The following is a 27,778-nucleotide window of genomic DNA, read 5'->3' as shown; positions in this document are numbered from 1 at the left end:
CCACTGTACCCATAATAACCCCTCTCCTACTGCCCTGTGGCACGTCTGAGGTCGCGTTTACCTCTCAGTTAAGACAGGAAATGAGCAGGCAGTGCAAACAATGACTGCTGTGCCCTGTCCTCTTTCTGCGGATCTGTTCCCTGTGCTGAGGGTCGGGAGGGCCAGCTACAGTCTCGAGTGACCTTGAACTAGAGCCATTTTATCCATCTAGGCCCCAGTTTTTTCATTTATAAGATGAGGTAATTGAACTAGATTAAGATTTCAAAATTTTTCCCAAGAAAAGTCCCCCTGTTGGGTCCTGGAGCTCAGTATAGAATTACAGTAAGATTTGGGGCTGATGTTAAGGAAGAAGAAAGAGGAAGAAATGGAACCTGTGGGCCCTGCTCAGAGGTGAGCCATCCTGGAGTGGGAAGGGAATAAAAGCTTTCTTGGGTGTAAGTTCCTCAAACCAGGTGATGAATGGAACCCTTCACATTCTTGGGAAATTATTACAGACCCAAGCTATTATTTTAATTTGTAATATAATGTTATTTCTATATATACAGCCCTAAAAATGTATAACTCCATGTTTATAGGTTAATATATAAATTGCAGAGCAAAACTGAAATAAAATATCATAAAGCTAATGAAATTCAAATTGATATTAATTTAATGTGATAGGTAAGTAGGTGACATTGTCTTACAGAAACTAAATTGCCAATTTGCAGCTAATAATAGAAAAATGATAGCTCAGATCTGGCCATATATTTGGGCTTCCCAGGTGGCACTAGTGGTAAAAGAACCTGCCTGCCAATGCAGGAGATGAAAGAGACATGGGTTCAGTCCCTGGGTCGGGAAAATCCCTGGAGAAGGAAATGGCAACCTACTCCAGTATTCTTGCCCGGAAAATCCCATGGACAGAGGAGCCTGGTGGGCTCCTGTCCACAGAGTCACAAAGAGTCAGACACGGCTGAAGCAAATTAGCATGCACACACGGTCATATATTTAGTCTTTTCCTATAATGTAAGTTTGAAAATATAACTCCCAAGAACATCTGTTTGCACATAAAACAGTTTTAATACATGCCAGCCTTTGTTTGTAATTCAGGAGCAGGAAAACTACCACTTAACCAACACTCTGTAAGTGAGCAATGCAGATGTCACTTGATAACTCTGAAAAGTTTTCTCTTTGATTTGAAGATAGTCATCTGCATTTAATGGGCAACTAATCCAATTATTGCTGTACTCCAGAAGAGAGCCATTCTTCCAGGCACACTGACTACCAAAATTATTGTTAATTGAATCGTTGAAAATTGATATTTTCAAAGATGGAGACTACAGTGCACATCTACTAGAAATGTAAACATGAACATTATGAGGCAAATTCCTTTTTAGTCTGACACGCCTGTATTTTGTGTGTCCTGAGATGATTCAGTTCTCCCACATTTCCCTGTTCAGCCTGTGGCAAGAAATCTCAGTGACAGAGTATACCAAGAAGTCAATTGGATTTCACTTGATATAAGCTCAAAGAGAAACAAATCAAAACAGAAACACAAGCATTCTGATGGTACATATCACTACTCAAGTGTAGTCATCCGGAGAAGTCAGAATCTGTTTATAACAGCTGTGACAGATTATCATCACTATGAAAACAAAAATTTTAATTCCTCAGAGAAAGTCTACAGATCTTTGAGAAATTGACCAACCCTGAGAAAGGAGAATTTAGCTGGAAAAGTTAAACTCTGTTTGCTTTTAGGAGGCTGAGGTCCAAGTCCGACCCTGTCACTAACTGGCTCTGGCAGGCTGGGCAAGTGTTCACATCTTCAGGCGTCGGTTTCCTTGTCTGTGAAGCAGCCCGACAACCCCCTTGCCTCTCAGGATCACTCTGACGGTGAATGAGACAGCTTACCTGAAGGTGCTTCAGCTATCCACTTCTGCTTACTAATGGAAAACAGTCGCCATGGCGGGGCCCAGTGGCTACAGGTTGGCTTCCAAACACTTTGAAATGTCCGGGCCAGTTATCCTTGAGTAGCCAGGGACATATGTGAACATCTCTTGGTCCTTCCAGTCTTCCTGTCCAGGCCTCTCCTGAGGAAGGGTGATGGCAGTTGATTCAGCTTTCTGAAAGCGTCGAAGGCCCATGCCCTGCTCTCTGCTGCCCTCTCCAGTGCAGAAGTTGGCATTGCATCAGACGGGTTCGCAGCAAGTCAGGAAGTACTGTGCAGGCTCAAGCCTTATTGTTCTCTGGGCGCCTCAGCCAGCCACAGCCATTACTCAGGATCCGCAGCTACAGCCTGGCCTCAATTCACTGCAGGCTTCAGACCCCCAAGCCCTGAGCAAGGTCCTCTGCTCATTTTTTTAGTCTGCACACTTCCTTATCCCACTTTCTTGGTTGTTAGGGCTTAGTTAAGATGACTTTAGGACCCAGAGACCCCATAAAGTTTCCTCGTGTCTGCTGACCTGCAATGAAATGATTTCCAATTACATGCTAGCCACTGAGGAAATAGAGACATGCTTTGTTCTAATTTCATTTTCATGTTTGAGGTCTATTTGAATACCTAATTTTATTTTAATGATTAGCATTTGCCTTTTAAACACCCTTGAGGCTGTGGTAGTAAATAAACAAGGACTTCTTAAAAGTAGCTTTTTTGTTTGCCATTCACAGCCTCATTATTCTTTTGAATAGAAAAGTAATTTCTAAATGAACCACGTGGGACTTACAAGAGGCTCCAGTAGGTTCAGGGAAGAAAATATTAGGACTTTTATTTTTATGTAGTATATTTAATTTTAGTCTTCTAAAATTTCAGTCTTGGACAATATTTTACAACATACATAATATACTAGCAGACCAGTACAGGCATAGAATTTACACATAAATTTGTTTCAGAATTTTTTTAAATTGAAGTATAGTTGATTTACAGTGGTGTGTTAATGTCTGCTGTATATTAAAGTGATTCAGTTATGTATATATATTATATATATACACACATATTCATTTTTATATACTTTTCCATTACAGTTTATCACAGGATATTGAATATAGTTCCCTGTGCTATACAGTAGGACCTTGTTGTGTATATACATAAATGTTTATATATTTTATAGGAATGCTAGTTTCATTTATTTGTTTTTTTCCTGAAGGGATATATTATACAATGATAAAAGATTAGAGACCTCTTTTCTAGAAGAGTATTCTCCTGTCTGGGTTTCAGAGTAACAAAGTGAAAGTCACTGAGTCGTGTCCGACTCTTTGCAACCCCATGGACTCTACAGTCCATGGAATTCTCCAGGCCAGAATACTGGAGTCGGTAGCCTTTCCCTTCTCCAGGGGATCTTCCCAACCCAGGGATCCAACCCAGGTCTCTTGCATTGCAGGTGGATTCTTTGCCAGCTGAGCCACAACGGAAGCCAGAGTAACAAAGGGAGCTTTCAGAAAAAAGTATATTATGCTCTAACCCCATCCCAGACAGAAAACCACTATCTTCTGGAGAGAAGTTTGTGATATATGGATTTTTTAAAAAGTACCCCCTGGTGATTCTGACACAAACCCCTCTGCTAAAAATCACATAGTTTAGACCATCAGCTCACTGAGGGCAGATGACAGCAGTCTTGTTCTTCATTTATCTGAGTAGGCTAGCACACTGCCTGACACAGATGTTCTGTAAATATTTGCTGAAGGAATGAATGATGAACAAATGAATCACCATCTGGAGACGGCCACTGCTAGCACCCTGGACTTTGTTTTTATATTTTGTGTTCCTCTATGATTATTTTGCACAGTTGAGAACCAACTATATATAAAAGTGAGTAGCTTATTTGATCGCTTTTAGTAAACAGATGTTCAATATTAAAAATGACTGAAGTATTTCAGCATTGTTTAGCATTTGGCATCGCCTATTACAAATTACACTAGGTAAAAAAATCTTTTTACATAGAACTGTCTTCTATACACCCAATTATAGGCTGAGGATAGAGTCCCAGAGTGGGATTTTCAAAGAATGAGAACATTTTAAAAGCTGTAGCTGCTGTGGGAAGGATGAAAGAACACGGACCCCAGGAGCAGGAGACTGTGGTTTTAGGAACAAGAGCTGTCTGGTGTTTGTGATCTAGTAGAGGGAGGGTCTTCAGTGGAGCTCTGTGGGGCAGCAAGAAACTGTGGTGTATCTCATTGTGTCTGAGCCCCTATTTCCACCACTCCCGACTGGGACCCTTAGATTCTTGAAGCCTGAGTTTCTCTACCAATAATGTGACTATATTCACAGCCACATGACAGGACAGTTGACTCTGAAGCACTTCTAGGTGTTAGAAACAAACTAATGTTTACACTTGTCAGAGGGACAGAAAAAGCCTTGGAGTCTAGGAGTGGTTTCCATGAAAAGATGCCATTCTGTCTCTCTCAATACACTATTGACCCACAAGGTGGGGGTGCAGACCCAGGCCCCCAAAGAAGGTGCAGAGATGCTAGGAACTCTGCCAATGGGTTGCTTCAGAAATATCAAGGGTGTGTCTCCCTGTTTGCACAAGACAGTGCTGCTGAGCTCTGAGAGAAGATCAAGAGCAGTCTGAACACTGTTTTTCTCTTCACGGTGTGCCCGTAAAACCAGCCAGGCAGCTTGCCTTTCCTGCTCTCCCAGGCCTGCTCAGGCCAGAAGCCAGCAAGCAATGGCCTTTGGTATGCTTGAAACCAAGATCAAGGTTTGCATTTCATCTTTGGCACAGGGTTGTACCAAACTTTGGTGTGTTTAAGAGTGACCTGAGGTGCTCAAAAAATATACAGACCCCTGTCCCACCCTCCAGAGATCCTATAGGCCTCAGGTGGGGGAAGCCCAGGAGTCTGCATTGCCTTCCGTGATTCTCAGGTAGGTAGCCTGAAGGCCAGTTTTGGAAAAAAACACTGGCACAGCCCTGGGTGGGGAACCAGAAGACCTGAGTGTGAAATTAGGTAGTTCCCCTGACCTCAGCATAAGCCTCAGAAGTCACTCCTCACTGGCCCGGTTGCTTCACCTTAAAGCTTCATTTTTACAATCCAGGGAGCAACACCCATTCCTCAAAAGTCTGTTGCTCAGAGATTGAGTTAGATGCTGCAGACAGGAAAAGCACCACTGCAACTCAGAGCACACACTGAAGGGCCTAAACGTGTCTCCTGCCTTCCACACGAGGCAAACATAGACCACAGCTGGCTGATTACGCCACGCCCCCGATGAAGACCCGTTTCCCCTTTGTGATTGTGTGCTTTGCTGTGGCAGAGCGATGCTGGCCTCCCACCAAGCAGCATCTCTACATTTCCAGCCTGGCATTCCTTGTGCTTGGAGTGCTGGCTGCTGTGACCAGTCCTGGGATCACCTTGGGGATACCTGTAAAACCTGCGAGGAAGTCCCCCCGCGAGGTGATGGATCTGTCACTAATCCACACAACCAGCCAGAGCAGATTTATCTGTATCTGCTATTTATCATGTATTTATCGTGTATTTCCAGAATGAGCGAGGCTCCCGACGTGGCTAATAAGGGGTGAGTCCACCTGCTGCATGCCAACCATGGCTCCGGACACCCAGCACAATATTTCACTCCTGTCAACCACCTTGCGAGGTGGCTGCTGTTAGAACCATGAACAGAGACTTGGGGGAAGTTAGGTGACTGGCCCAAGATTACAGCTTAGTAAACGAACAAGCCAGGGTTCCATTCCAGGTCTGACCAATGCTGAAGCTTCCACACATGTGCTTTCTCTCTTCAAGGAATTTCTGCCACATTTAGGGACATGAGGATACAGTGGTGAACATTTTATCCAGGGTTAAATGAGGTTGGGTGGGCTGACAAATACTGTTAGCAATTCAAGTGAGACTAGCCACAGTCACAGTGCCAAGCGTCTCATGGATTAAGGGATATGTACACAGTGGTGTTCCCTGCCTCTTCATTATTAACCTAGTCCAACTGTAAAATTTTCAAGAAGCAAAATACAGAGAGCCTGAAGTTCACAGTCACAGATGCATACCTTAACATCCAGTACTTGTCTCGTAAATCCTCCAGACTTGTCATATCGACAGTGTCAAACAGCTTCACAGGGCTGGGCTTCTTGTGTGGGGACCTCACTACTTGCTTGCCCCCCTCCCTGCTCCATAGTGGCTAGCTAAACTGCAGTGCATGGACAAGGCAAGTTAAAAAGCAGTCACCAGCAACTCATATCTAAAGTACAGAAGTACAATTAAAACATTATCAATGAATGAATTCTTCTATTAGAAATAACGCCATTGTCTACATAGGCCAAATGCCCAGCAGTCTCCCACAAAACTTAATATTCATGTTCCCTGATCAGAAGACTTGGACATACATGGACAAAGTGTCTGACATAAGAAACAACTGTGGGGATTGTTCAGATGAATCAGGTAAAGATGAAAACAGGTAATTAATGTTTTAACGGGTTCTTAGTGTTGCTATCCTTACATTTCAGTCATATAAATTGACTCACACTTAGAAATCTTCCTGAGGATGTTCACATTCACAATTAATCAACTCTACCATTTCCAGTAGTTTGTATATTTAAACAAGGTGAATTCTCTAGCTAAGAAGCAAATAAAGCCAGATTTTCGAAGATTAACAAAGGAAAAAATATTGATGAACAATTCTTGCCTTTCTTTGGAAATCTGGTAAAATCAAAGAAAATTCTGAATGCTTTGATTTTCACAGATTTGTGTTTGTTTATTTAACCTCTGGCATTTCCTTGCCAGTCGTCCGCCACTCTCGAGACACCTTCCACAGTGTTTTCCTGTGATGATTTAACACTGTGCAGTACCCTGATCACTTTACAATCTGGTAAAGTGGATTACTCTAAAATCATGGTGGTAGATACAAGATATATTGTTGGCCCCAATGTAAAAGACTTAACGGAAATAAAATACACTAAACAGATCATACTTTGCCTTTTGTATAGTCCTCATGGAAGGTAGAAATAGAAGTGCTTCCTAGAAGTTGTATGTTACCTAAAAAGGTGTTGACAACAGAAGACTAGAAGTATAAACAGATCTTTGTCGCTAGCTGCCAAATTACCAAATACTGATTCTCTTCCTTATGTATTAAATGTATAAACTCATACGGATCCTCCTTGTTTATGCAGTGTGTCAGTATGGGGTAGTACTCTTCATGGCTTTTCAAAGTACAAATTCTCTCACCCAAATATGTAGAATCTTTAACAAACTGCAATATTCCTCTTGGACAGTTTTTCTTAATATTTTACAAATCCAAATGGCTGGGTTTTTTTCCCAACATGACATTTTAAGTTATGCTTTTAAAAATAATAAAATTGTGTAGTTTTACAGTGCCCAGAATGTTCAGACTGGAGATGTGACACTGTTTTCTTTGCCGACTGTGCCTGCATTCCCAGAACTCGCTGCAAAGACGGCATTCAAGACCGTGCTGACTGGAGTGATGAAAATTTATGTGAATGGAAGCTTTTTTAAACTATTATTTTGGAAAGACTAAAAACTGTTATTAATTCTGTTAAGACTACTCTCCCCATAATATGACATATGTATCTTAAAGGTGTGTGGGGGTGTGGTGGTAAGGAGGGAGTTCAGTTCAGTTCAGTTCATTTCAATCGCTCAGTTGTGTCCGACTCTCCGCAACCCCATGAATCACAGCACGCCAGGCCTCCCTGCCCATCACCAACTCCCGGATTTCACTCAAACTCATTACTAAAGCACAAATCGAGTGCTACATAATAGAGAACAAAATGACTGCTAGAAATCACCAAACTTTAGTGACTTTTGGCCTGTTTTTAAACTTTAAATTTGTTTCCAATTTTTAGAATGTAGCTTTCTGTCCTTACACACAGGGTTATAATGACACAAGTGTACTCTAGTTCAGTTATTTCACCAAGATTTTTAATCCTGGGACTTCCCTGGTGGTCCAGTGGCTAAGACTCCACACTTTCAGTGCAGGGGGCCCAGGTTCCATCCCTGGTCAAGGAACTAGATCCATATGCCACAACCAATAGTGTGTATGCCATAACTAAAAAAGAAAAAGGTCTCACATGCTGCAACTAAAACCTGATGCAGCCAAATAAAAAAACAAAACTTAAAGAGAATAATAATCCTAAGAATCCTCAGTTCATAATCGGTCTATCTCTTTATTAGTGTAACCCTGGTTTAGATCCAACTGAAAATAAAGTTTGATTCAAAAGCAGTGGATGGCAGCCAGCAAATAGGGATAACAGCCAAAAGATCAACCAGATCAGAATCATCTGCCCTCCAGTCTGCCAGGACCTGAAATTCTTTACGGCAGGTACTAAGGTCAAAAAAGCAGACCCGGGTTTGAGTCTCACCTTACTACTTATGAGCTTCCCTGGTGGCTCAGATGGTAAAGAATCTGCCTGCAATGCAGGAGACCTGGGTTCAATCCCTGGGTTGGGAACATCCCCTGGAGGAGGGCATGGCAACCTACTCTAGTACACTTGCCTGGAGAATCCCCATGGACAGAGGAACTTGGTGAGCTACAGTCCATGCGGTAGCAGATCCAGACACAACTGAGTGACTAAGCACACACACACACTACTACTCAAGGGGTGTGTTTCCAGGGTTCCCTTATCTGAATAACGTGACTCTTTAGAGACTTTTATGACAATTGGCAATCACAAGCTAGAATCAAGATTGCTAGGAGGAATATTAACCACCTCAGATATGCAGATGACACTCTAATGGCAAAAAGTGAAGAGGAACTAAAGAGCCTCTTAATGAGGGTGAAAGGGGAGTGGAAAACCTGGCTTAAAACTCAACATTCGAAAAACTAAGATCATGGCATCTGGTCCCATCACTTCCTAGTCACTAGCAAATAGATGGGATGGGAAAAAAGTGGCAGATTTTTTTCTTGGGCTCCAAAATCACTGTGGATGGTGACTGCAGCCTTGAAATGAGATGCTTAGTCCTTAGAGGAAAAGCTATGACAGCATATTAAAAAGCCTAGACAGCATATTAAAAAGCAGACATCACTTGCCAACAAAGGTTGGATGACATCACCAACTCAGCGGACCTGAGTTTGAGCAAACTCTGGGAGACAGCGAAGGACAGGGAAGCCTGGCATGCTGTAGTCCATGGGGTTGCAGAGTTGGACACCACTTAGTGACTCAACAAGATGATATGTGTTGTACAGTGCTTAAGATACTAACAGCCACAGGAACTGTGGGCAACTAAAGAAAATTTTAAGGATATGGTAGACTATATTAGCTGAAAAAAAAAATCTGCTCTCCTTTTGTGGGGGAGGTTTATACTTCCCCAATCCTCATGGCTACCAGACTATGTATGTGCCTCGTCTGGCTGCCGAAATTTGTTAATAATGTGTGTCACTTTCCAACCTAAGTTTGAAGAGCCAGCCGGTTGTTTGCAATCTCTTTTCCCTGTCCTGAGACTGGTAATGCAGATTAAAGGCTGTTTTTGGAGTAACGTGGGGCCCAGCCACAGGTAAACCACAAACATCAAGTGATACTGAAAATGTTACAAGAAAAACCTTACTTGTCCACAGCCACCAACACACCACCAGATCCTTTAAATAATGGACCGAAGAAGTAACATTTTTAGAGGTTAGGGAAAAAAATTCTCTGAGCATAGGCAAAACTGGAGTAATCTCAGCCAGCATCTGCTTCAAGCAGTTAAGTGGCCCTGGGATAAGCCTAGCCTGGAAACGTATTGCACATCTCTATTTACACCCTCTCCCGTACAGATCAAAGGCAAATAACTGAAAGGAAGTTCAGATAGTGGCATTTTCACATGCTCAAGTAAGCCTATCACTGCAATCTCTTGGGGTGAGCTGAGAACATCTCTAAATGTGCTAGTGAAGAAAGCATCACCAGGGAGCTCATGAGAAATGCAAATCCTTGGGCCCTACTACAAGTCTTCTCAATCCTCTGCCCTCCAAGCAAGCCACTGCACTTGCTTTAGCCAGTTACATACAAGAAGTGATACGTGCAACAGCTTTAAGAGCCAGCACGTGGCCCATCATCTTCTCACCCTGCCAGATGGAGGGTGCTTCATCAGTCTGGGACCAGGAGTATGTAGCATAGCCCAATCTGACTCACAACTCAGGAGACATGTACTTACGTAATTTTGTAAACCACTGAGACTTCAGCCCTAGTTACTGTAGCAGCACATCTTAACAGAAATACAGTAAGAAATGCAAACGCTTTTCTCATAGCATCTCATTTTTATGAATTAACTAATAGTGACTTTTAGATATAGCTGTATAATAACTTCAAAAGGTACTTTCAACTTGGTATGGAAATTAAAAATGAATTCTTATTGTTGTAAGCAGAAACTAAGGTATTATTGCCAATACAATTTTTTAAAAGTAGCTCTATATTGCAAGAATTTTCTGGGGTGATGGAACTATTCAGTATCCTGCAGTGGCAGTCATATTACATTTTAAAATTCTTACAACTGTCAATTTTACTCTATGTTAATTTAAAAGTCGGAGAAGGCAATAGCAAGCCACTCCAGTACTCTTGCCTAGAAAATCCCATGGATGGAGGAGCCTGGTAGGCTGCAGTCCATGGGGTCGCTAAGGGTCGGACACGACTGAGCGACTTCACTTTCACTTTTCACTTTCACACATTGGAGAAGGAAATGGCAACCCACTCCAGTGTTCTTGCCTGGAGAATCCCAGGGAAGGGGGAGCCTGGTGGGCTTCCATCTATGGGGTCATACAGAGTCGGACACGACTGAAGTGACTTAGCAGCAGCAGCAGCAATTTTAAAAGTAAAAAAAGTTTAAGGAAAAAAGTATTCATTTAAAGTGTTATCACTTTAGGAAGACAAGGTGACATTCCTAACACAACTTTTTTTTTCAGGCATCTTAGAGAATAACTACCTAGAAGTGAGCGAAGAAATTAATTTTTTTAAGTAAACCTCAGTTGTATCTACAAACTGGAGCTACCACTCCCTACTTCATAGATTGAGAATGAAAGAAAACTATTATATATAAGGCACTTAGTATCTTTACAATACAGACAATATTAAGAGGAAACACTCCACTCATCCACCAGAGAATATTTTCTTATAATTACACCCATCACAAACCATGGAAGCCCAAGACCCACTGGATAAAAAGTTTTCAAACATAAGAACTTTATACCACCACTGTTACTTATACTGTCATTTTAAATCTTTAATCAGATTCCATTCATGATTATCAGTCATATTACATGCCATGATTAGCTTTCTATAAACAATTTTGCCTTCTGTGTACAAATTGGTATCAATGAAATAAAAAATAAAACCATATACTAGGCAAAGAATTTTATTTATCTTTGTCTCAAACTTTATTCTTAGGCTTCTTCAGCTTCATTAGCTGCAAAGAATAAATTGTATATAAGCAAAAACTGAAAAGAGCTGCAGTGTCCAGGGGCTTAGGCTTAAAAATATTAGAGATCTAGATTTTATCAGATCCATAAACAAAATTTTAAAAAGCAGTCATAATATAAAATAGCAGCTCCCAGTAACTTCTTCAAGATTTATCTTCTTCCGAAGTTAACTCAATTCAGTTTGCTTCATTCTTGGAAGCCTCATCAAAATTCTCCACAAGATCTAGGCAAAGGAAAAAGAAAAGAGAAACTCAGGAAAAAAGCCAAGTCTACAAAAATAATCATCAGTTGTTAAAAAGGAGATAGGGAAATGCTCTCAAAATATATCCCACAGTTAAACTAGGATATATATTAAGACATTTTTTATTTCCAATAAGGCCACTAACCATTCAATATATTTTGAAGTGTTGACATATAATTAACACAAGGAAAAGAGGGAGATATTAATTTTCAATGACACAACTACTATGCTTAAAGAATATATATGCCCTCCCTATTCCCACCCCACTCTAAGAATTACAGTTTAGCAATGTAATATATTAGTCATGTTAGGGCAGAAACAAACACCACCACACAATTTAAAGTTTTCCTGGGTACCTCAGGAGACCTGTCTATGCAGAGTAGTATTTCTGAGTCTAGGCAGTCTACTGCCCAATTTTTATTTCAAACAAAATAAATTATCCAGTAACAGCCAGGATAGAAAAATGCCTCACTATCGCCAAACAAGTTTTTCTGCTGATTTTAGAGTGATTATATACCAAGATATTTCTACAGCTTCTTCACACCTTCTCATACATCTATGGATCTCATACGTCAGTGGCAAACATTTGTGATCTACAAGTAGCTATTATACTAGGTTACAACATACATACCGACTAACTCAATATTTAAGGTTAGATACCTTCCTGGGATTCCAAACAGAAAAACCAAGCCTAGAAACTTAACTTCCAATTGAATACACGGTGTTATTTTTCTCCTTCTCCCTTTGCCCCACTTTACCCTATGACCCACCTCCCCAGGTCATCTTTCCTATGGTGCAAAGATTCTTCATTCTCCCTTGCTAAGGTTCTCTATCAACCACAAGTGAAGGTTCCTACCTGGAACTTCATCATCATCCTCCTCTCCAGTGGCAAGTGGCGCTTTTCCATCCACAGCTGTGAAAGAAAACGTGAGTGTTCAATAAACATTAACCAAGAAAACAGATGAAAGGTCAAATGCTGTTACGACTTAGGTTTATGGGGATGTGGGATTTCATCTATAATGCTGGCAACAACATGACAGTCTGATGTCCACAAATAAGCAAGAATACTAGTGCCAGCCAACATGCCAAATTCCAAACCCATCCTTTCAATCCCTCTGACCTACAACAGGGTAAAGGTAAATCCACATACCAAAAAACCTTTACTGAAGTGAAAATAAAAAACCCAAAAACTAAAAGTGCCTTTGACTGGTAAGCCTCCACTTTCCTTTTACTACACAGGAGAGTGGTGAGACCTCACAGTACTAGCCATGTACAATTTTCCGTGGCGTCCTTCAAAAGCCTACCTCAGCTATGAAAGCAGGCTTTTCAGCAAGACAAAACAAGCAAACACACACACAGACATACAAACTGATTAAAGCAGAGTGAGCAAATGTCAAGAAAAACATGGATGACTAAATAGCAGGTCATATAATGAATCTGTCTTGATTCATTATTTCCACTGCTCACAATTTTAATCAGAGGCCTTCAGCAAAAAGCAGCTATCCCTTTTGTGTACACCTATTCAGCCACACAACTTTCTGCTCTAAACAGAGTCCTCAGTACACCATAATCCAAAATAGTGGCAAGCCAATTTTTAAAGACTGTTGGCAATACCAGCTGAATTTGTAAAACTAAAGAATATATTTTAATATATTTCAATCTAAACTGCCATTCATTTTTAAAAAGTCCTCATTTCCAGCTAAAAAAGGTAAATTTTTAGTCTGATCCAAGAGAGAAAGCTAGTAGAAAAAACATTTAATCAAGTATAATGATCATAGCATACTAGATAAACTACTGAACACACTAAGGACACTGGCTTAAAATCAATATAAAAATTGATATTCTTTAGAGGAAAGTTTACATTTCCAAATTTAAGGATATTCATATCCATTTGCATCATAAATTTTAGAACTCTACTGGTAAGTCAGTAACCCTGGGCAAAACTGCTACTAGCAAACTCACATTGTTTGGGCAGAGCTTCAGCCAGTCTCCTTAAACTGGTCAGACTGTCGGCACCAAGCTGGTTTAAGATGCTGGGGAGCATTTCTGTCAGTTGCTTTGTCTCAGCGTGGCCTGTAATGGTGAAAGTGTTTGCTGCCAGAGATGCCTGAACTTTAGGGTTGTTAAAGTGGATCACTGTTCCTTGATTTGTGAACATATTCACCTAAAAAGAAAAAAAAAAAGTTCAATTAGCAACACCCATCAAAATCGCTTTAAAACTGAACATTTTATTAAGCAGAAGCAGAAGTCTAAGTAACCTGTATTTCACTGTACTGCAGAAGCAAAATTCTGCCTGAAATGGAAAGTACAGCCTAATAGTTTTACACTTAGTAATCTCCCTGATTTTAATTGAGTACAAATATCTTAGAAATGAAATTCCCTGCTGGAAGTAGAGTCAAAAATCATAAATGCACAAACAATAGTTTTTATCCAAATCTTAATCTTGTCAAGAAATAAAATTTGACACTTACCTCTTCAATACCAGAGATATTGTTTACCCCTAATTTCTTTAAAGAGAACTGAAGTTTTTTGTCATCTGCTGTGGCTGTTCTATGAACCACCTTCTTCTTTCTGCGAGCAGTTCCCTATTGGAGGGAGAAAAAGAAAGAATACAGCACATGTTTATGCCACAAGAGGCGTTTTCAAATGGACGGTTTCTATTTCCTTTCTGACCTCTCAATCTGTGTTAAGAAAATTACCATAACCACAACCTTTTATGCACTGAGTAGGCATATTAAGGCACCGATGAAAGCCAAAAGAGGGGAATAAAGAAAATTGCGTACAAATCCTTCATAACTTTCACACTTCTAGTTTTGTCAGATATAAAGGAGTGATCTTTCCCAAGTTTTACTTTTTTACATTATCTGCTCTAGAAATTATCTGAGGTAGCATGTGCCAACCTTAATTAAGCCTCATTTAGAAACTCCATGTTGATAACCATTATTTAACCTTCTGTTTTTAAAGAGAAACCAACATTCATTAATATTCACAGGCAAGATCCTAAAAGACACAAGTCTATATACAGACTTCTACAGCACCCAAGAGTAAAATCTGAAGTTCTTAATTTACCAGGCCCCTACACAATCTGCCCTGCCCCTACTATGCCACTCTTGACAATACTACACACACACTTAACTTCAGCCAAGTAAACCTTCTTGCTGTTCTTTAAATAGGCCAAATATGCAAACAAGAGCCTCTGCATGTACTGCTCCCTCTTGTAACATTTACATGACTCCTTACCTCACTTCAGATCTCTGCTCTTAGGTCACCAAACCTGAGTGGCCTTTCCCAACCAACCAGTGAAAATTCCCACTCTATCTATCCAGGTTTTTCTTCAATCTAGTAGAGTACAGTATCTGACCTCACTGAAGGCATACAACTTGATGAATGAATAAAATACAGTCTTCAGGAAAACTTGCCTCCTGTACATTTATGCCAAATCTTCTAATCTCCCTCTTCTCAAAACTCAAGCCATCATCTCTTCTGTGTCTTCCCTAAACTGCAGTTAACACCCCCAAACCAAACTGTCACAATCTCTGCATTTTGAAATGCTTCTATTTCACTATGTATATTACACTATGAAAAGTTTCTTTTTTAAAGATGCCTATCCCTCCTACTAGGACTATAGTCCCCCTCTAAAGACTTTGAACGTCTTAAATTTTTACTCTCAGGATTGAACAATAGTAAAGCCTTAAACAAATCATAGTGTACCTGAAGAAAATATCAATAGCTACAAAAAATATGGGTTATGAAACCCCTCAAAAGCCTTTAAGAATAAACATTATCTTGAAGTGGTCATGTAGATACCCTGGTTTCCAAAGAATTCTCTCTAAAATACATCTCAAAGAATTACGTAAGATTCTAAAAACAAAACCAGTCCGCATTCTTTATGTTTCACACTCTTGACATTCAATTTTTACTGAAATAATTTATTATCAATGCTCTGACCAGATACTGAAATAAAGGGCATTCACAGCATTTACCTAAAAATACCTAATGCTTGCAGATTTCTCTAAAGCAACATTAACTCATCTAATTTCAAATACCACAGTAAGTAGGGTTCAAGAGAATGCTTCCATATTACAATGATGACAGAAAGACTACCTATATTAACAATTAAAATTTAATCCTACACCAGCCTTAAGAATCAACTTTCCTTTAGCCTAGAATCTTTCACAAGTTAAAGACTAATGATTAGATTAACAACAACAAAAGGCACACAAGCACATTATTCACATAACTTCTCTGAAACGTGCACTAAAAGGAATGATGATTAACAACCTACAAGAGCACCCAAACACTGACGGACGAGGAACCAGTCCTCTTGGCACCTGAAAGTCGCATCTAGCTTGTAGCAATTGCTAAAAAAGAAACATCTACTCCTGTTAATGGGTAGGTGCTGATCTTGAAAACCAGCTTTGGGGGAGGGGAGGCTAGGGTTAGGATACTCTCACTGTTGGCAAAATCAGTACTTAACATATTCTATTTGAAGTCGAACGCTTGAAGTGGGGAAAAACTAATAGATAATAAACTTATAGCATGGAAGCTTTATACAAGTTTTACCAAGACACGTTCTGTTTCAACAGGCTACCGCACCTTGTTAAGCACTAGGAATGTGCTAACACAATGCAAAATTGGTAGACCTCTAGTAGTGGATTTCTTATTTAAGCAAATTAGGGAATCTAAATCTTATCAAGTTCAAAAAAGAATCCCCTTGAAGGGGACCAGCAGCCACCAGGAAAAATCAATTAACCAAAACCTGATCATTTAAAAACCTGCCACTCATCACTCTTATTTCCTCAGTTTCAGTGTAATTAAAAGTAAAAATGGAAAGATACCTACTTAGGTAATATTTCCAAATCCAGTCATTGCTCTTGCATCCCTATGCAGTGTACCTATAAGAATGACATCTTCAAATACCCCGGAAAATATACAACTACTGTAGATGGCATTTAGCTGAGAAGAGATTACAGAAACGTCTTAATTTACAAGTGACCTGAACTATTACGTACAATCACCCAGAGCCATTTGAAAACACAGGTGAAACCTAAATTCAGTTTCAGTTGTTTATAAAAAAAAAATCAAGCACCGACTTTACACAACTTGTTATAAAGTCAATGACAAAACAAGCCAAAGGCTTAAGGGCCACGTGATGACCTAACTGAAATGATACAAAGACTACATATATCTAATTTAATTCCTGCCATTCCCTTCTCAAGATTTGCTAGTTCCGTGAAATGTCCTCTCGAAACAAAGTGACGAGTCAGTTACATCAGAAATGCAAAGGAGAAAAAAACCTAAACCACAAAACTTCAAAACAAAAAACCCCAACTATTTAAACTTACTTTCCCACCAATGCGCACTTGTGCCTGCAGTTTGGCGAGTTTCTCCTGGTTCATGATAGTTTCTTTCATCTAGAAAAACAGGAAACCCTCAGCGAGGAAAGCTCTAGTTCACGCCAGCATTCCACGCTCGTTATTTCCCAAGACACCAGCAGAATAAATGTCCTACACAGGCGGAGGCCTGGATCCCAAACCCACCCCGCCAAGCTCCCGAATTTCAATTTTCGAGGGAGCCCAAAGAGCACCCGCTTTCCCATCCCACTCCCACAACTCCCCGGCTCTTTACAGGCCCAGAGAAAGGGCTCTAATCCACGCCGGATCGCCCCCCACCCCACCCCCACCCCGGCCCCGGCCTGGCCGCGGCCTAGCCAGGGCCTGCCCTGCCCGGCCACTCTCCGCAAGCCTCGCGGTACCTGAGGCTCCTGTCCTCGGGTTCCGCCGGGAGGTGGAGGAAGAGATGCCGCCGCCTCGCCCCCAGGGCAGCCGCCCCTGGCCCGACCTCGACCCCGAGAGTCAGCCTGAGTGGGTGCGCCTGTCCGTCGCATCGCCTTCCTCTCCTCAGCCCTGTCCCTCCCTGTCTCGCTCCTTCCGGGAACTTCCCGCCCCCGTTCCCGTCCGCCTCCCACGCCGGCGTCCAGAGCCTTTTTGTACCTTGTTGGAGCGGAAATGGGGCCGCGCGGGGGACTAGGGTTGGCGCTCAGGTGGTCTCGGGCAGACCAGCTGAGGTTAGGCGCACACACGCGGGGACGCAAGATGGCAGCTAGAGGGAGGCCGGAAGTGACGCAACGCCACTTCCTCCAAAAGTCAGGAAGCGGACTTCTCTGAGCGCTCAGTGCCTGGCTGCGCACGCGCGGCCTCACGGGGCCGCGTCTGTGACGGTTCGTGTCCTCGTTTCCTCGTGCAGCAGTGGCAGGGGTGAGGCCGCGCGAGAGGCTGGGCTGGCAGCACCGCGAGTGGCCCTGGGAAAGGCTGTGGAGGAGCCAGAGAACGCGGTTCTTTGCACAGTTAGGGCTGAGTAAGTCGCACTGTCTCAGGGCCCCAGCCCCAGGTTCTTCAGGCTCAGAAGACAGCGCCTGATCACGTTTGCGGAAATAGTGGGGCACCTAGAGTGTGCTCACCTGGTTAGCCAAGTCTCCACTCGCAGGGAGGTGTAGATTGGAGCGATCACCGGAGTGTTTTAGAATTTCCCCTTCCGCCCGATTTAATCTTTACGAAGAGGTTTTGTAAAATATGAGGCTAATTTAGCTTCCAAGTTAGGTTGGTTGCCGGACCATGGCTCAGAATTTCTGGGAATCCTGTTCAGAAAGCAGACCTGAGTCCCATCTTTCAGCGATTCATTCTGACTGAGGATAGGAGCAGGTAATCTGCATTTCAGCAGATGGCTAACCACTTTAGTACCCTACTTTTTGTGAGTCTTAGACAAAAAGTTGACTACTTGATACCAGTTGGCATGGATTTGACTATTAGCGATTCACAGTTGAACACATTTTATCTTTCTGAACTGAGTGATTCAGTCAAAGGAGAATTTGTGCCCGGTGTGCTTGGGGAAGTTAAAAATTTCTACACACTAGGACAAGCTTTAAGACAGTCTTAAAACAACCGATATTGAAAATGGCAATTTAAATCATAATGCTAGCTGATCAGCCTTTTTGTGGTCTTAGCTAGGAAAAGTCTTTGCATATTAAAAAGTGAGTCGGAAACCTAAGCTAGAGAAAATATAGTTTATAGAAAGCAAGAAAACTGGTCTAGGTGCAGATTTCTCTCCAATTAAGATTAACATTTATGTTTTTGAATACTTATCTGATGTGAATGTGTCAAATTGTATCTTCTCTGGGAAAAGAACCGATGAGGCCTGCAGTGTTGTTTTCTAGGATAGTGTAACAGTTGATCTTTCTCAAAAAAGACAATGTTGCTTCTATTATTAAATATGAGTCAAGTTTACTAAAGAAAAGGGAGTTTGTACTGTTAGGCTCTAGGGGGTCACTATCCTAACAATAGATTCTGACTCTGCTAATATTTACGTACTAGTCTTTAAAAGAACTGAAGAGATTCCTCCCTGCCTCGGTCCCCAGAAATTAGCTACTAAGTTGCCATCTTAGCTCAGTGACGCCAGAAAAGTAACTCACATCTTACCATTTACTCTGAGCTCCCAATGTCAATGACAAACATGGATAACTGGCTCTCACACTTTACTGCTGAGCTTGAACAACTCTAAGAATCATTTTCTGAGCACTCAACCTGGCCATTGTCAATAGAGGAGGCGAGAAAGGGGAAACCTGCAGTCCTCTTTGGTTTCCAGTTTAATCAACGTCCATGAATTGTTCCCATCTCTCAGCTGTGCTTGAGTCAGCTTCAGTAAGAGCAAAAATATTTACTTTATGTTTATTTCTTAAGAACCCTGTTCTGACCCATAAGAAGTATAAGGAGTCACTAAGGATAAATGTTCCCATGGTTTTGGTTGCTTCATTTTTTGGCCCTTGTCTGATAGCCACAATGGACTTTTTTTGTTGTTGTTGTTGTTCTTTTTTAAGTTTCTAAACCTTAAACTCTTTTAGCACCCCCCACCTTGATCAAGTTAACAGCTATACCTCATCTAGCCCTCAGTTTAAGTGTCTCAGGAAAGCTTTCTTTAACACCTTCAACCTCTTTAAGTTACATCCATCATACTCATTTTTAGTTGTGGTATTTTATTAAATGCAAAATGAGAGGTTGATAATTTTGTTGAGGAAATAGAGAATTGAGAATTACTGAACTGGGTCTTAATAACAATTTTCCACTGGGTTAATAGTGTATTGGCTCTTTGTTGAATCCTCACAGAAAGCTTATGAGATAGGTACTCTACATATTCATGGCATGGGAACTGAGGCTTAGAGAGTTCAAGGTGTGAAAATAGACATACACAGCCTCATCTTACTTCCACCAAGTCTATCCATCTATATGTATCTGAACGTGCTTATTGTCTTCCCTCCTGTCACACATGAAAGAAATAATCCCTCTACTTGTTTCACTCAGGACCTTGATTCTTCTGTTATTTCTTCCCTCTTATATCTGTTTTCCCCCTTTCAACTAGATCATTCTGCCAGTACACTGAATATGCCTTCATATCAGGTATCTTGACAGAAACTGCTACTGCTAAGTCACTTCAGTCGTGTCCGACTCTGTGTGACCCCAGAGACAGCAGCCCCCCAGGCTCCCCCTTCCTGGGATTCTCCAGGCAAGAACACTGGAGTGGGTTGCCATTTCCTTCTCCAATGCGTGAAAGTGAAGTCGCTCAGCCGTGTCCGACTCTTAGTGACCCCATGGACTGCAGCCTACCAGGCTCCTCCGTCCATGGGATTTTCCAGGCAAGAGTACTGGAGTGGGGTGCCATTGCCTTCTCCAATCTTAACAGAAAACAAAACAAAATTTTGACTTCTCTTCACCTCCAGTCGAGCTTCACTGGTGGCTCAGCTGATAAAGAATCCTCCTGCAATGCAGGAGACCTGGGTTCGATCCCTGGGTTGGGAAGATTTCCTGAAGATGGGAAAGGCTACCCACTCCAGTATTCTAGCCTGGAGAATACCATGGACTGTATAGTCCATGGGGTCGCAAAGAGTTGGACACAACGGAGTGACTTTCACTTCCCCTCCAGTCACTGCTTAATTTTTGTGTTCCTTTTTATAGCAAAATTTCTCCCCAAATTGTCTAAACTTCCATCTTGAAAAATCCAGAGGCAAATTCTCAGTTCTCATTTTAGTATTTGACTCACTTGGCCCTTCCACATTTTGAAACATTTTCTTCTCTAAGCTTCCAGAACATCTCACCTGGTTTCCTTTTACTTTATTGGCATCTCATCAGTCTGCTTTATTTTCTTCCTCTGACTTCTAAATATTAGAGATGCTCACATCTTAGTCCTATGTTCTTTTCTGTCTATACTCTCCCTAAATGATTTCATCCCATGGTTATAAATATCTTCATTTTGGTAAGTCCTAAAATTTTAATTCCAATTTTTTGACTATTAGACTGAACATTCTTTTTGCATTATTATGGAAAACTTCAGTTCAGTTCAGTTCAGTCGCTCAGTCGTGTCCGACTCTCCGCGACCCCATGAATCACAGCACGCCAGGCCTCCCTGTCCATCACTTCAGACACATGAAATTTAAAATAATATAATGAACCTCCATAAGTTCATCACCCAATCATCAACAATTAAACTAACACATAGACTCATTGTTCTTTTTTTAACTGATTTTTTTCACTCACTCACACACTCATATGTGTATATGCATATGTGTATACTCGTATGTGTATATATGTATTTTAGCCATGCCGTGCAGCAGGCAGGATGTTTCCCCAACCGGGGATCAAATCCCGACCTCTGTAGTGAAAGCACTGAATCCTAGCCATGAGGCTACCAGGAAACTCCAGACTCATTATTCTTAGTATGGTAGGGTGATTACTTATTTTTCATTTTTCAAGTTGACATATTTTCAGACCTCTCTTCCATGTATATTTTAGGTTTTGTTCAATTATTAAAATTTTTTTTCCTTGGGATTGATTGTGTAGATTTGGGAAGCTTTTTAAATCTTTATTCATTAGTGTATGAGTCTGCATTCAATTGCAGGAAATATATCTGGCTATTTTAAATGTATACCGATTTAACATGGGGAATTGGTGTTTAGAATATTGTTTAAGGGTTGGAGGAGTAGGCTGTCCGAAATGAGTCCCAGGATAATACTGCCAAACTGGGCTGTCAAGGAAACTACTAATACTGTCCCTACCCATAAGGATAATGGAGAATCAGGACTCCACAACTGAACTTTTTGATGTTAAGAATACACTGCTGTAGCTACAATTCAAAACTGTAGAAGATACTATAACAGTAAGTACTCAAAGCAAATGACTGTGCTTTGGAAAGCTGCTGCAGAAAATACTAGGATCTTAACCATGCCCACCAGCCAAATAACAAAGTAGTAGAAAAAAACCTTTTGCCTTTCTTCCACCTTCCAAATTTTACTTAAATGTATCCAATTGACAGATCACTTACCTCTAGAACTCTAATTGCCTGCGGAATTGTAGTGTTTAAATTTTCAAGATTTATAGGACAAGAAAGCAAGCTTGAAAGAAGTTTGAATGAATGCTGAATCTTCACATTCACAACCACCATAGTGCATCTATTTTTCAAATGTTTTATGTACTTCAATAGAGATAACTTTTTGAAGATCTTATGCATTCTTTGTTAGCTGGATTCCCAGATATAAAATAGTCTATTTTTTAGATATTGCAAATATCTTCTCATGGTCTGTTACATTTGTAGTACCCTTGTTGAACAAAATCATTACTTTTTTACCTCAAGGTGATGCATCAACTTACAGAATATATGAGCAACAGAAAAAAATAAATTATTCCACAGAATGCAGTCAACAAAATTCGGGTTACAGGAAATGACAGTTAATCTGGTATTTCAACAAATAAAATTTAAAGTAAAAGAGGAGAGAGGGGGTTCCTTAGCTAAAAAGAGACCTAAGAGAAATATCCGCCCCCCCCTCAAAAAAAAAAAAAAGCAAAGAAAGGCTAGGCAAAGCTAGAGTGTTTAGGGATGCATGCTTAGGTGATAAAAATGAAAAACAGATGGTCAGAAGCATCAGGATAGTAGCTATTCTTGGAGAAGAAGGGTTGTAATTGGAAGGAGACTATGTGGAAGGTTGCTAGGGTGGTGAGCAAGTGTCTCTCTATTGACCTGTTCAGTTTAGTTCAGTTCAGTCTCTCAGTCGTGTCCGACTCTTTGTGACCCCATGAATCACATGTGGTATGCAATTTTCTGTGTTTGCTATACTTAACCATAAAAGTTTTTTAAAAGGATGAAAAGCAAGATATATAAAATACAAAATTATGTGCATATTTAAGGTCATATTTCAATGTTAGAATGGTGTGGTATAAAGAGAAATATATATTTGGACTTTGTCCCAGGTTTCTGGGCCACAGCTCCTAACACCCTTGGAGTGATAAGAGTGTCTTTTGTATACTAACAAGATGCTAAGTGTGTTGGAGCCCCTACAGAGATTCTGGTTGGGTCAGGTTGCCACAAAAGATGAAGGCAGGACTGGGGGATTGAGGGTTATAACTTCTAGGCCCATCCCTCACCCACCACCCTCCAGGGAGGAGAGAAGGCATAGAGGTTGAGTTTAATCATCAATAGCCAATATTTTAATCAATCATGCCTATAAAATGAAACCTCTATGAAAGACCCCTAAACAAGAGCTTCACGGCTAGTGGTGACCACATCAAGGTGCTGGGAGGGTAACAGAGGCCAGAGAGGGCAATGGACATTTGCAGCAACATAGATGGACTTAGCATCATGCTGAGTGGAGTCAGAAGGAGAATAAGTATCGTATGACATCCCTTACATGTGGAATCCAGAAAGAAATGATACAAATGAACTTACAAAACAGAAGGAGACTCACAGACTCAGGAAACTAACTTACAGTTACCAGGGGGAAGGGATAGTTAGGTAACATACACGCTGCTTATTTAAAATGGATAGACAACAAGGACCTATTGTATAGTGCGTGGAACTCTGCTCAATGTAATGTTCCAACCTGGATGGGAGGGGGGTTGGGGAGAGAATGGCTACCTGTATATGAATGGCTGAGTCCCTTTACTGTTCATCTGAAACTACCACAACATTGTGGACTGGCTATACCCCAATACAAAATACAAAGTTTAAAGTTTGGAAAACTAAAAATAAATAAAGTTTCAGATAGAGACACTTAAAAAAAAAAAAAAAAAAAAGGGGGCATGAAGATTCCAGAACTTCCCCTCCCGCACACCAGTCCCTATTTATCTCTTACGTTTGGCTGTTCCTTAGTAATATCCTTTATAATAAGCCAGCAATCATAGGTAAGATTTCCTGAGTTGCGTAAGCCACTCTAGTGAATGTCTGAACTTGAGGAGGTCATGGGAACTCCTGGTTTACAGTCAGTTGGTCAGAAATAAGGGTGGCTGAGGATTTGGAACTGGCATCTGAAGTGCGGGCAGTCTTGTGGGACTGATCCCCCCTCCTTTTTAAACAAGATTTATGTATTTATTGACTGTGGTGCATTGTTCTTTGTTGCTGCATGCAGGCTTTCTCTAGTTGCAGCTTGTGGGGGCTAGAGTGCTGGCTCAGTAGTTGTGGATGCACCGGCTTAGTTGCTCTGTGGAAAGTAGGATCTTTCAGGACCGTGGATTAAACCAGTGTCCCTTGTGTTGCAAGGCCAATTCTTAAGCACTGGACTATCAGGGAAGCCCGGACTGACACCATCCAACTCCAGGTGTGTGCTCAGTCACTTCAGTCGTGTCCAACTCTTTGCAACCCTGTGGACTGTAGCCCACCAGGCTCCTCTGTCCATGGCGATTCTCCAGGCAAGAATACTGGAGTGGGTTGCCATGCCCTCCTCCAGGGCATCTTCCTGACTCTTTACCACTGAGCCACCAGAGAAGCCCTAAACTCCAAGTAGATAGTGTCTTCATCAAAGTGAATCATTGGACTCCCAGTTAGTATCCAGAGAATCAGAAAATTGTTTGGAGGGAGGAGAATAGGAGTGAAGATCAGAAAAGAAGGAAAAATGAGAATGCCTGGCATGGACGGAAGATGACTGTGCTAAAAATGCCTAATGTCTGTATAGGTTTTACATTAGACATCATTCTTAGTGCTTTATATATATTAATATTAACCCATTGGAGCCTATGAAGTAGGTACTATTACTCTCAAAAAATTGAGACACAAAAAAGGTAAATAATTTATCTAAGGCCACAATGCCAGTAAGAAGCAAAGGTGAAATATGAATGCAGGCAGGTAACTCCACAGTCTGGGCCTATAACTGTTACACCGTGATGCTGACTACTAGGGAATATGATTTTCTCAACTCTGTACCTGGTCCCCAACAAAAGTTTATTCAACTGCTCACTCATTCTCTCTATCTAGATGACTAACAGATATCCCAAATATACCACATCTAAGGCAGAACTACATTTCCCATCCACTATTAAATCAACACTGAATCTACTCTGTTCTCTTTTCCTATAGCCTCCCATATCAAATCCATCAGCAAATGTTATCCATTCTACCTTCAGAATATACCCCAACTTTGGCCACAGATCACATTTACTGATTCCACCCTAATCCAGACCACCACCACTCACCTGGGCTACTACTGTGACAGCCTCCTGACTTACCTCCCTGTCCCCACTTTGTACCTGCATTCATGCTCCACACAGTAGATGGTTTTGTTATTTTACAAAGCAGATAGGACTCTCCTGTTTATAGCATTCCAGTGACTGTCCATTGCATTTAGAATAAGATCTAGATGCTTTACTATGACCTTCAAAACCACACATAAGATGCATTAACTATTTCTCAGGTTTTATCTCTTATCACTCTTCTAGTTCTTAAGCATCTTTCACATTTGGGCTATACAGAATACATCATAAGAGTAAGAAGTTTCCTTGACCTTCATTTTTATTTTGAAAAATAAAATTAGGTTCAAAATATTGGGAATGATGAGTTTATTTCAGTCTCAGGGAAGTAGTCATGGTAAGTAACATTTGAACTGACTGCTCCCCAACCTCAGTTGTTCATCAACTTCCTTAGGTCATAAATTGGCCTCGAGAGCAACCATCAAAGTCACTGAAGAACTGAAGGATGCCATTCAGTTTCAGAGAGTGAATATGACAGGGAGCAAAACAAGGAAGACTGTTAGAAGGAAGGAAATGTGGGCAGGAGAGGGTACGCCACCAACTGCTTCACAATGGGGGACAGTTTGAATTTATTCAGCAAATACCCATTCCCTCTTCCTTCAACCATGGGCAGAGGATACGTCTTTGCCCATTTTGGGGGGTTGCTTAGATTCCTGGGTTGGGAAGATCCACTGGAGAAGCAATGGGCTACACACTCCAGTATTCTTGGGCTTTCCTTGTGGCTCAGCTGATAAAGAATGCGCCTGCAATGTGGGAAACCTGGGTTCGATCCCTGGGTTAGGAAGATCCCCTGGAGAAGGGAAAGGCTACCCACTCCAGTATTCTGGCCTGCAGAATTCCATGGACTACATACAGTCCATGGGGTCACAAAGAGTCAGACACGACTGAGTGACTTTCACTTTCCTCAAGACTTGCTTTCATCAATGAAATATTAGCCAGATAAGCAGAGACCTTAAATGTGTTTGTATGGTTTCTTTTGGCTCTTCTTTGGAGATCATCATGAAAAGAACATGCCTTAGGAAGCCACCGTCCCTTGACTTTGGCTCAGAATGAACACAAGTGGGGCAGTCCTGAAGCTGATGTACAACCTGAAGTAAGGCCATCTGGCCAAGCCCATACAGCTGACCTACAGACTTATGAGCATGGAAATAAATTGTTATAAGTCACGAAGTTTGAGGTAGTTTGTTGCATAGCATTATTGTGGCACTAGCTGGCAAACATAATGGCAACAATCTGTGCTGCTTGCTGCATGACAGTGTGGTTTACAACACGTGCGAATCACGTGCTGCGTGCTGCCTGACAGTGCGGTTTACGACACGTGCGAATCACGTGCTGCGTGCTGCGTGACAGCGTGGTTTACAACACGTGTGAATCACGTGCTGCGTGCTGCATGACAGCGTGGTTTACAACAGGTGTGAATCTGGTCTCTGTCCTCCATTCGAGCGCAGAGTGCCTAAAACCCTTGGACTTTCCTAAGTGATAAGAGCAATCAGGGCATCTTGACTTTCATAACAAATCCCTTTCAACCATGCCTGAGTTTATTTTAATGAGACAACTTTTAGAAGAAGTTGGTTGGGATGATTATTGCCAGGGGGACCGACTTTGATTAGAGGGTTATAATTTAGCCCCACCCTCTGAGAACGGGAGGAGCTGCAGTTTGAGTTCAGTCACCAGTGGCCAATGATTTAACCAAACATGCCTATGTAATAAAGCCTCTATAAAAAACGCAAAATGACAGAGTTTGGAGAGCTTCCCAGTTGGTGAATACATGGAGGTTAGGGAGAGTGGCACGCTCGGAGAGGACTTGGATCCTCCACGCCCCTTCCCACATACCTTGCCCTACACACCTCTTCCACCTGGCTGTTCCTGTTTATGTCCTTTTATAATAAACCAATGATCTGGTAAGTAAATTATCTAGTAACTCAATGAGTTCTGTGAGTTACTCTAGCAAATTAGTCAAACCCAGTAGCCTCCAAACAATAATCAGTTGCTCAGAAGAGCAGGTATCAACCTGACCTTGTGATTGGCATCTAAAGTGGGTGGGCAGTCTTAACTGAGTTCTTAATCTCTGGCGTGTGACAATAGTGTCAGAACTGAGTTCCACTGTAGAACACCTGGTCTCAGTGTGGATACCTGGTGTCCACTGAGAATTGAGAAATTGCTTGGTGGTGATGGGAAACATGCACTGGAATTGTTTGTCTTATTCCATTACCAGTAGCTCTCAATGGCCCTATAATTATTCTCTTTGAGCATAATAAAAATAGTTTAATTAATTAAAATTGTACATATTCTGCAAAGCATTAGAGTATTATACAATGAAGAATAGCATATACAGAATGCTTCCTTTTTGTAAGAAGAAAACTGGAATATGTATGTTATTTTTACCAAAAAAAAAAAAATAGAATAAGAAACCAGAACATATATATAACACATATATAACATATATGTGTTATACACATGATGTGAGCAGAAACAAAATGGAGCAATGGCGGGGATAGGTATGGAAGCGACTTCTCAGAGTGTGCCTTTTCAGTTAGTTTTGACCTGAACCTTTTGTATATTGTGAAAAGAAAGTTGAAAAGTGTAATTAATGTGAAAAGAAAAACACAAACCCTAAAGTTGAACAAATGGAAACAAAGGGCCCCAATCAAATTGTACAAG

At 41.2% G+C, this 27,778-nt stretch overlaps 1 protein-coding gene across 3 annotated transcripts; it reads right to left on the bottom strand.

Annotated features, from left to right (window-relative positions):
- Window positions 1-11,096: 11,096 nt before the first annotated feature.
- BTF3 (basic transcription factor 3) lies at window positions 11,097-17,684 on the bottom strand. Of its 3 annotated transcripts, none has more exons than XM_088827752.1 (6): window positions 17,552-17,684; window positions 16,904-16,972; window positions 14,030-14,143; window positions 13,521-13,722; window positions 12,415-12,471; window positions 11,097-11,540 (listed from the first exon to the last, which is right to left on the bottom strand). In XM_088827752.1, the coding sequence occupies exons 2-6, from the start codon at window positions 16,970-16,972 to the stop codon at window positions 11,494-11,496; spliced, it is 489 nt and encodes a 162-aa protein (XP_088683878.1). In that variant the 5' UTR covers window positions 17,552-17,684; the 3' UTR covers window positions 11,097-11,493. The 3 variants fall into 3 exon arrangements, with proteins under 3 accessions (XP_088683878.1, XP_055277851.1, XP_088683879.1); XM_055421876.2 differs by lacking the exon at window positions 17,552-17,684 and adding an exon at window positions 17,314-17,526; XM_088827753.1 differs by lacking the exon at window positions 16,904-16,972 and having other exon boundaries at window positions 17,552-17,570.
- Between the last annotated feature and the right edge of the window lie 10,094 nt (window positions 17,685-27,778).

Source organism: Moschus berezovskii, chromosome 18 (assembly GCF_049115385.1).
Source record: "Moschus berezovskii isolate FMDL1 chromosome 18, NW_MosBer_1.0, whole genome shotgun sequence".
NCBI lineage: Eukaryota > Metazoa > Chordata > Mammalia > Artiodactyla > Moschidae > Moschus > Moschus berezovskii.
The sequence above is the reverse complement of the archived record's forward strand: the minus strand, read 5'-3'. Positions and strand labels throughout refer to the sequence as shown.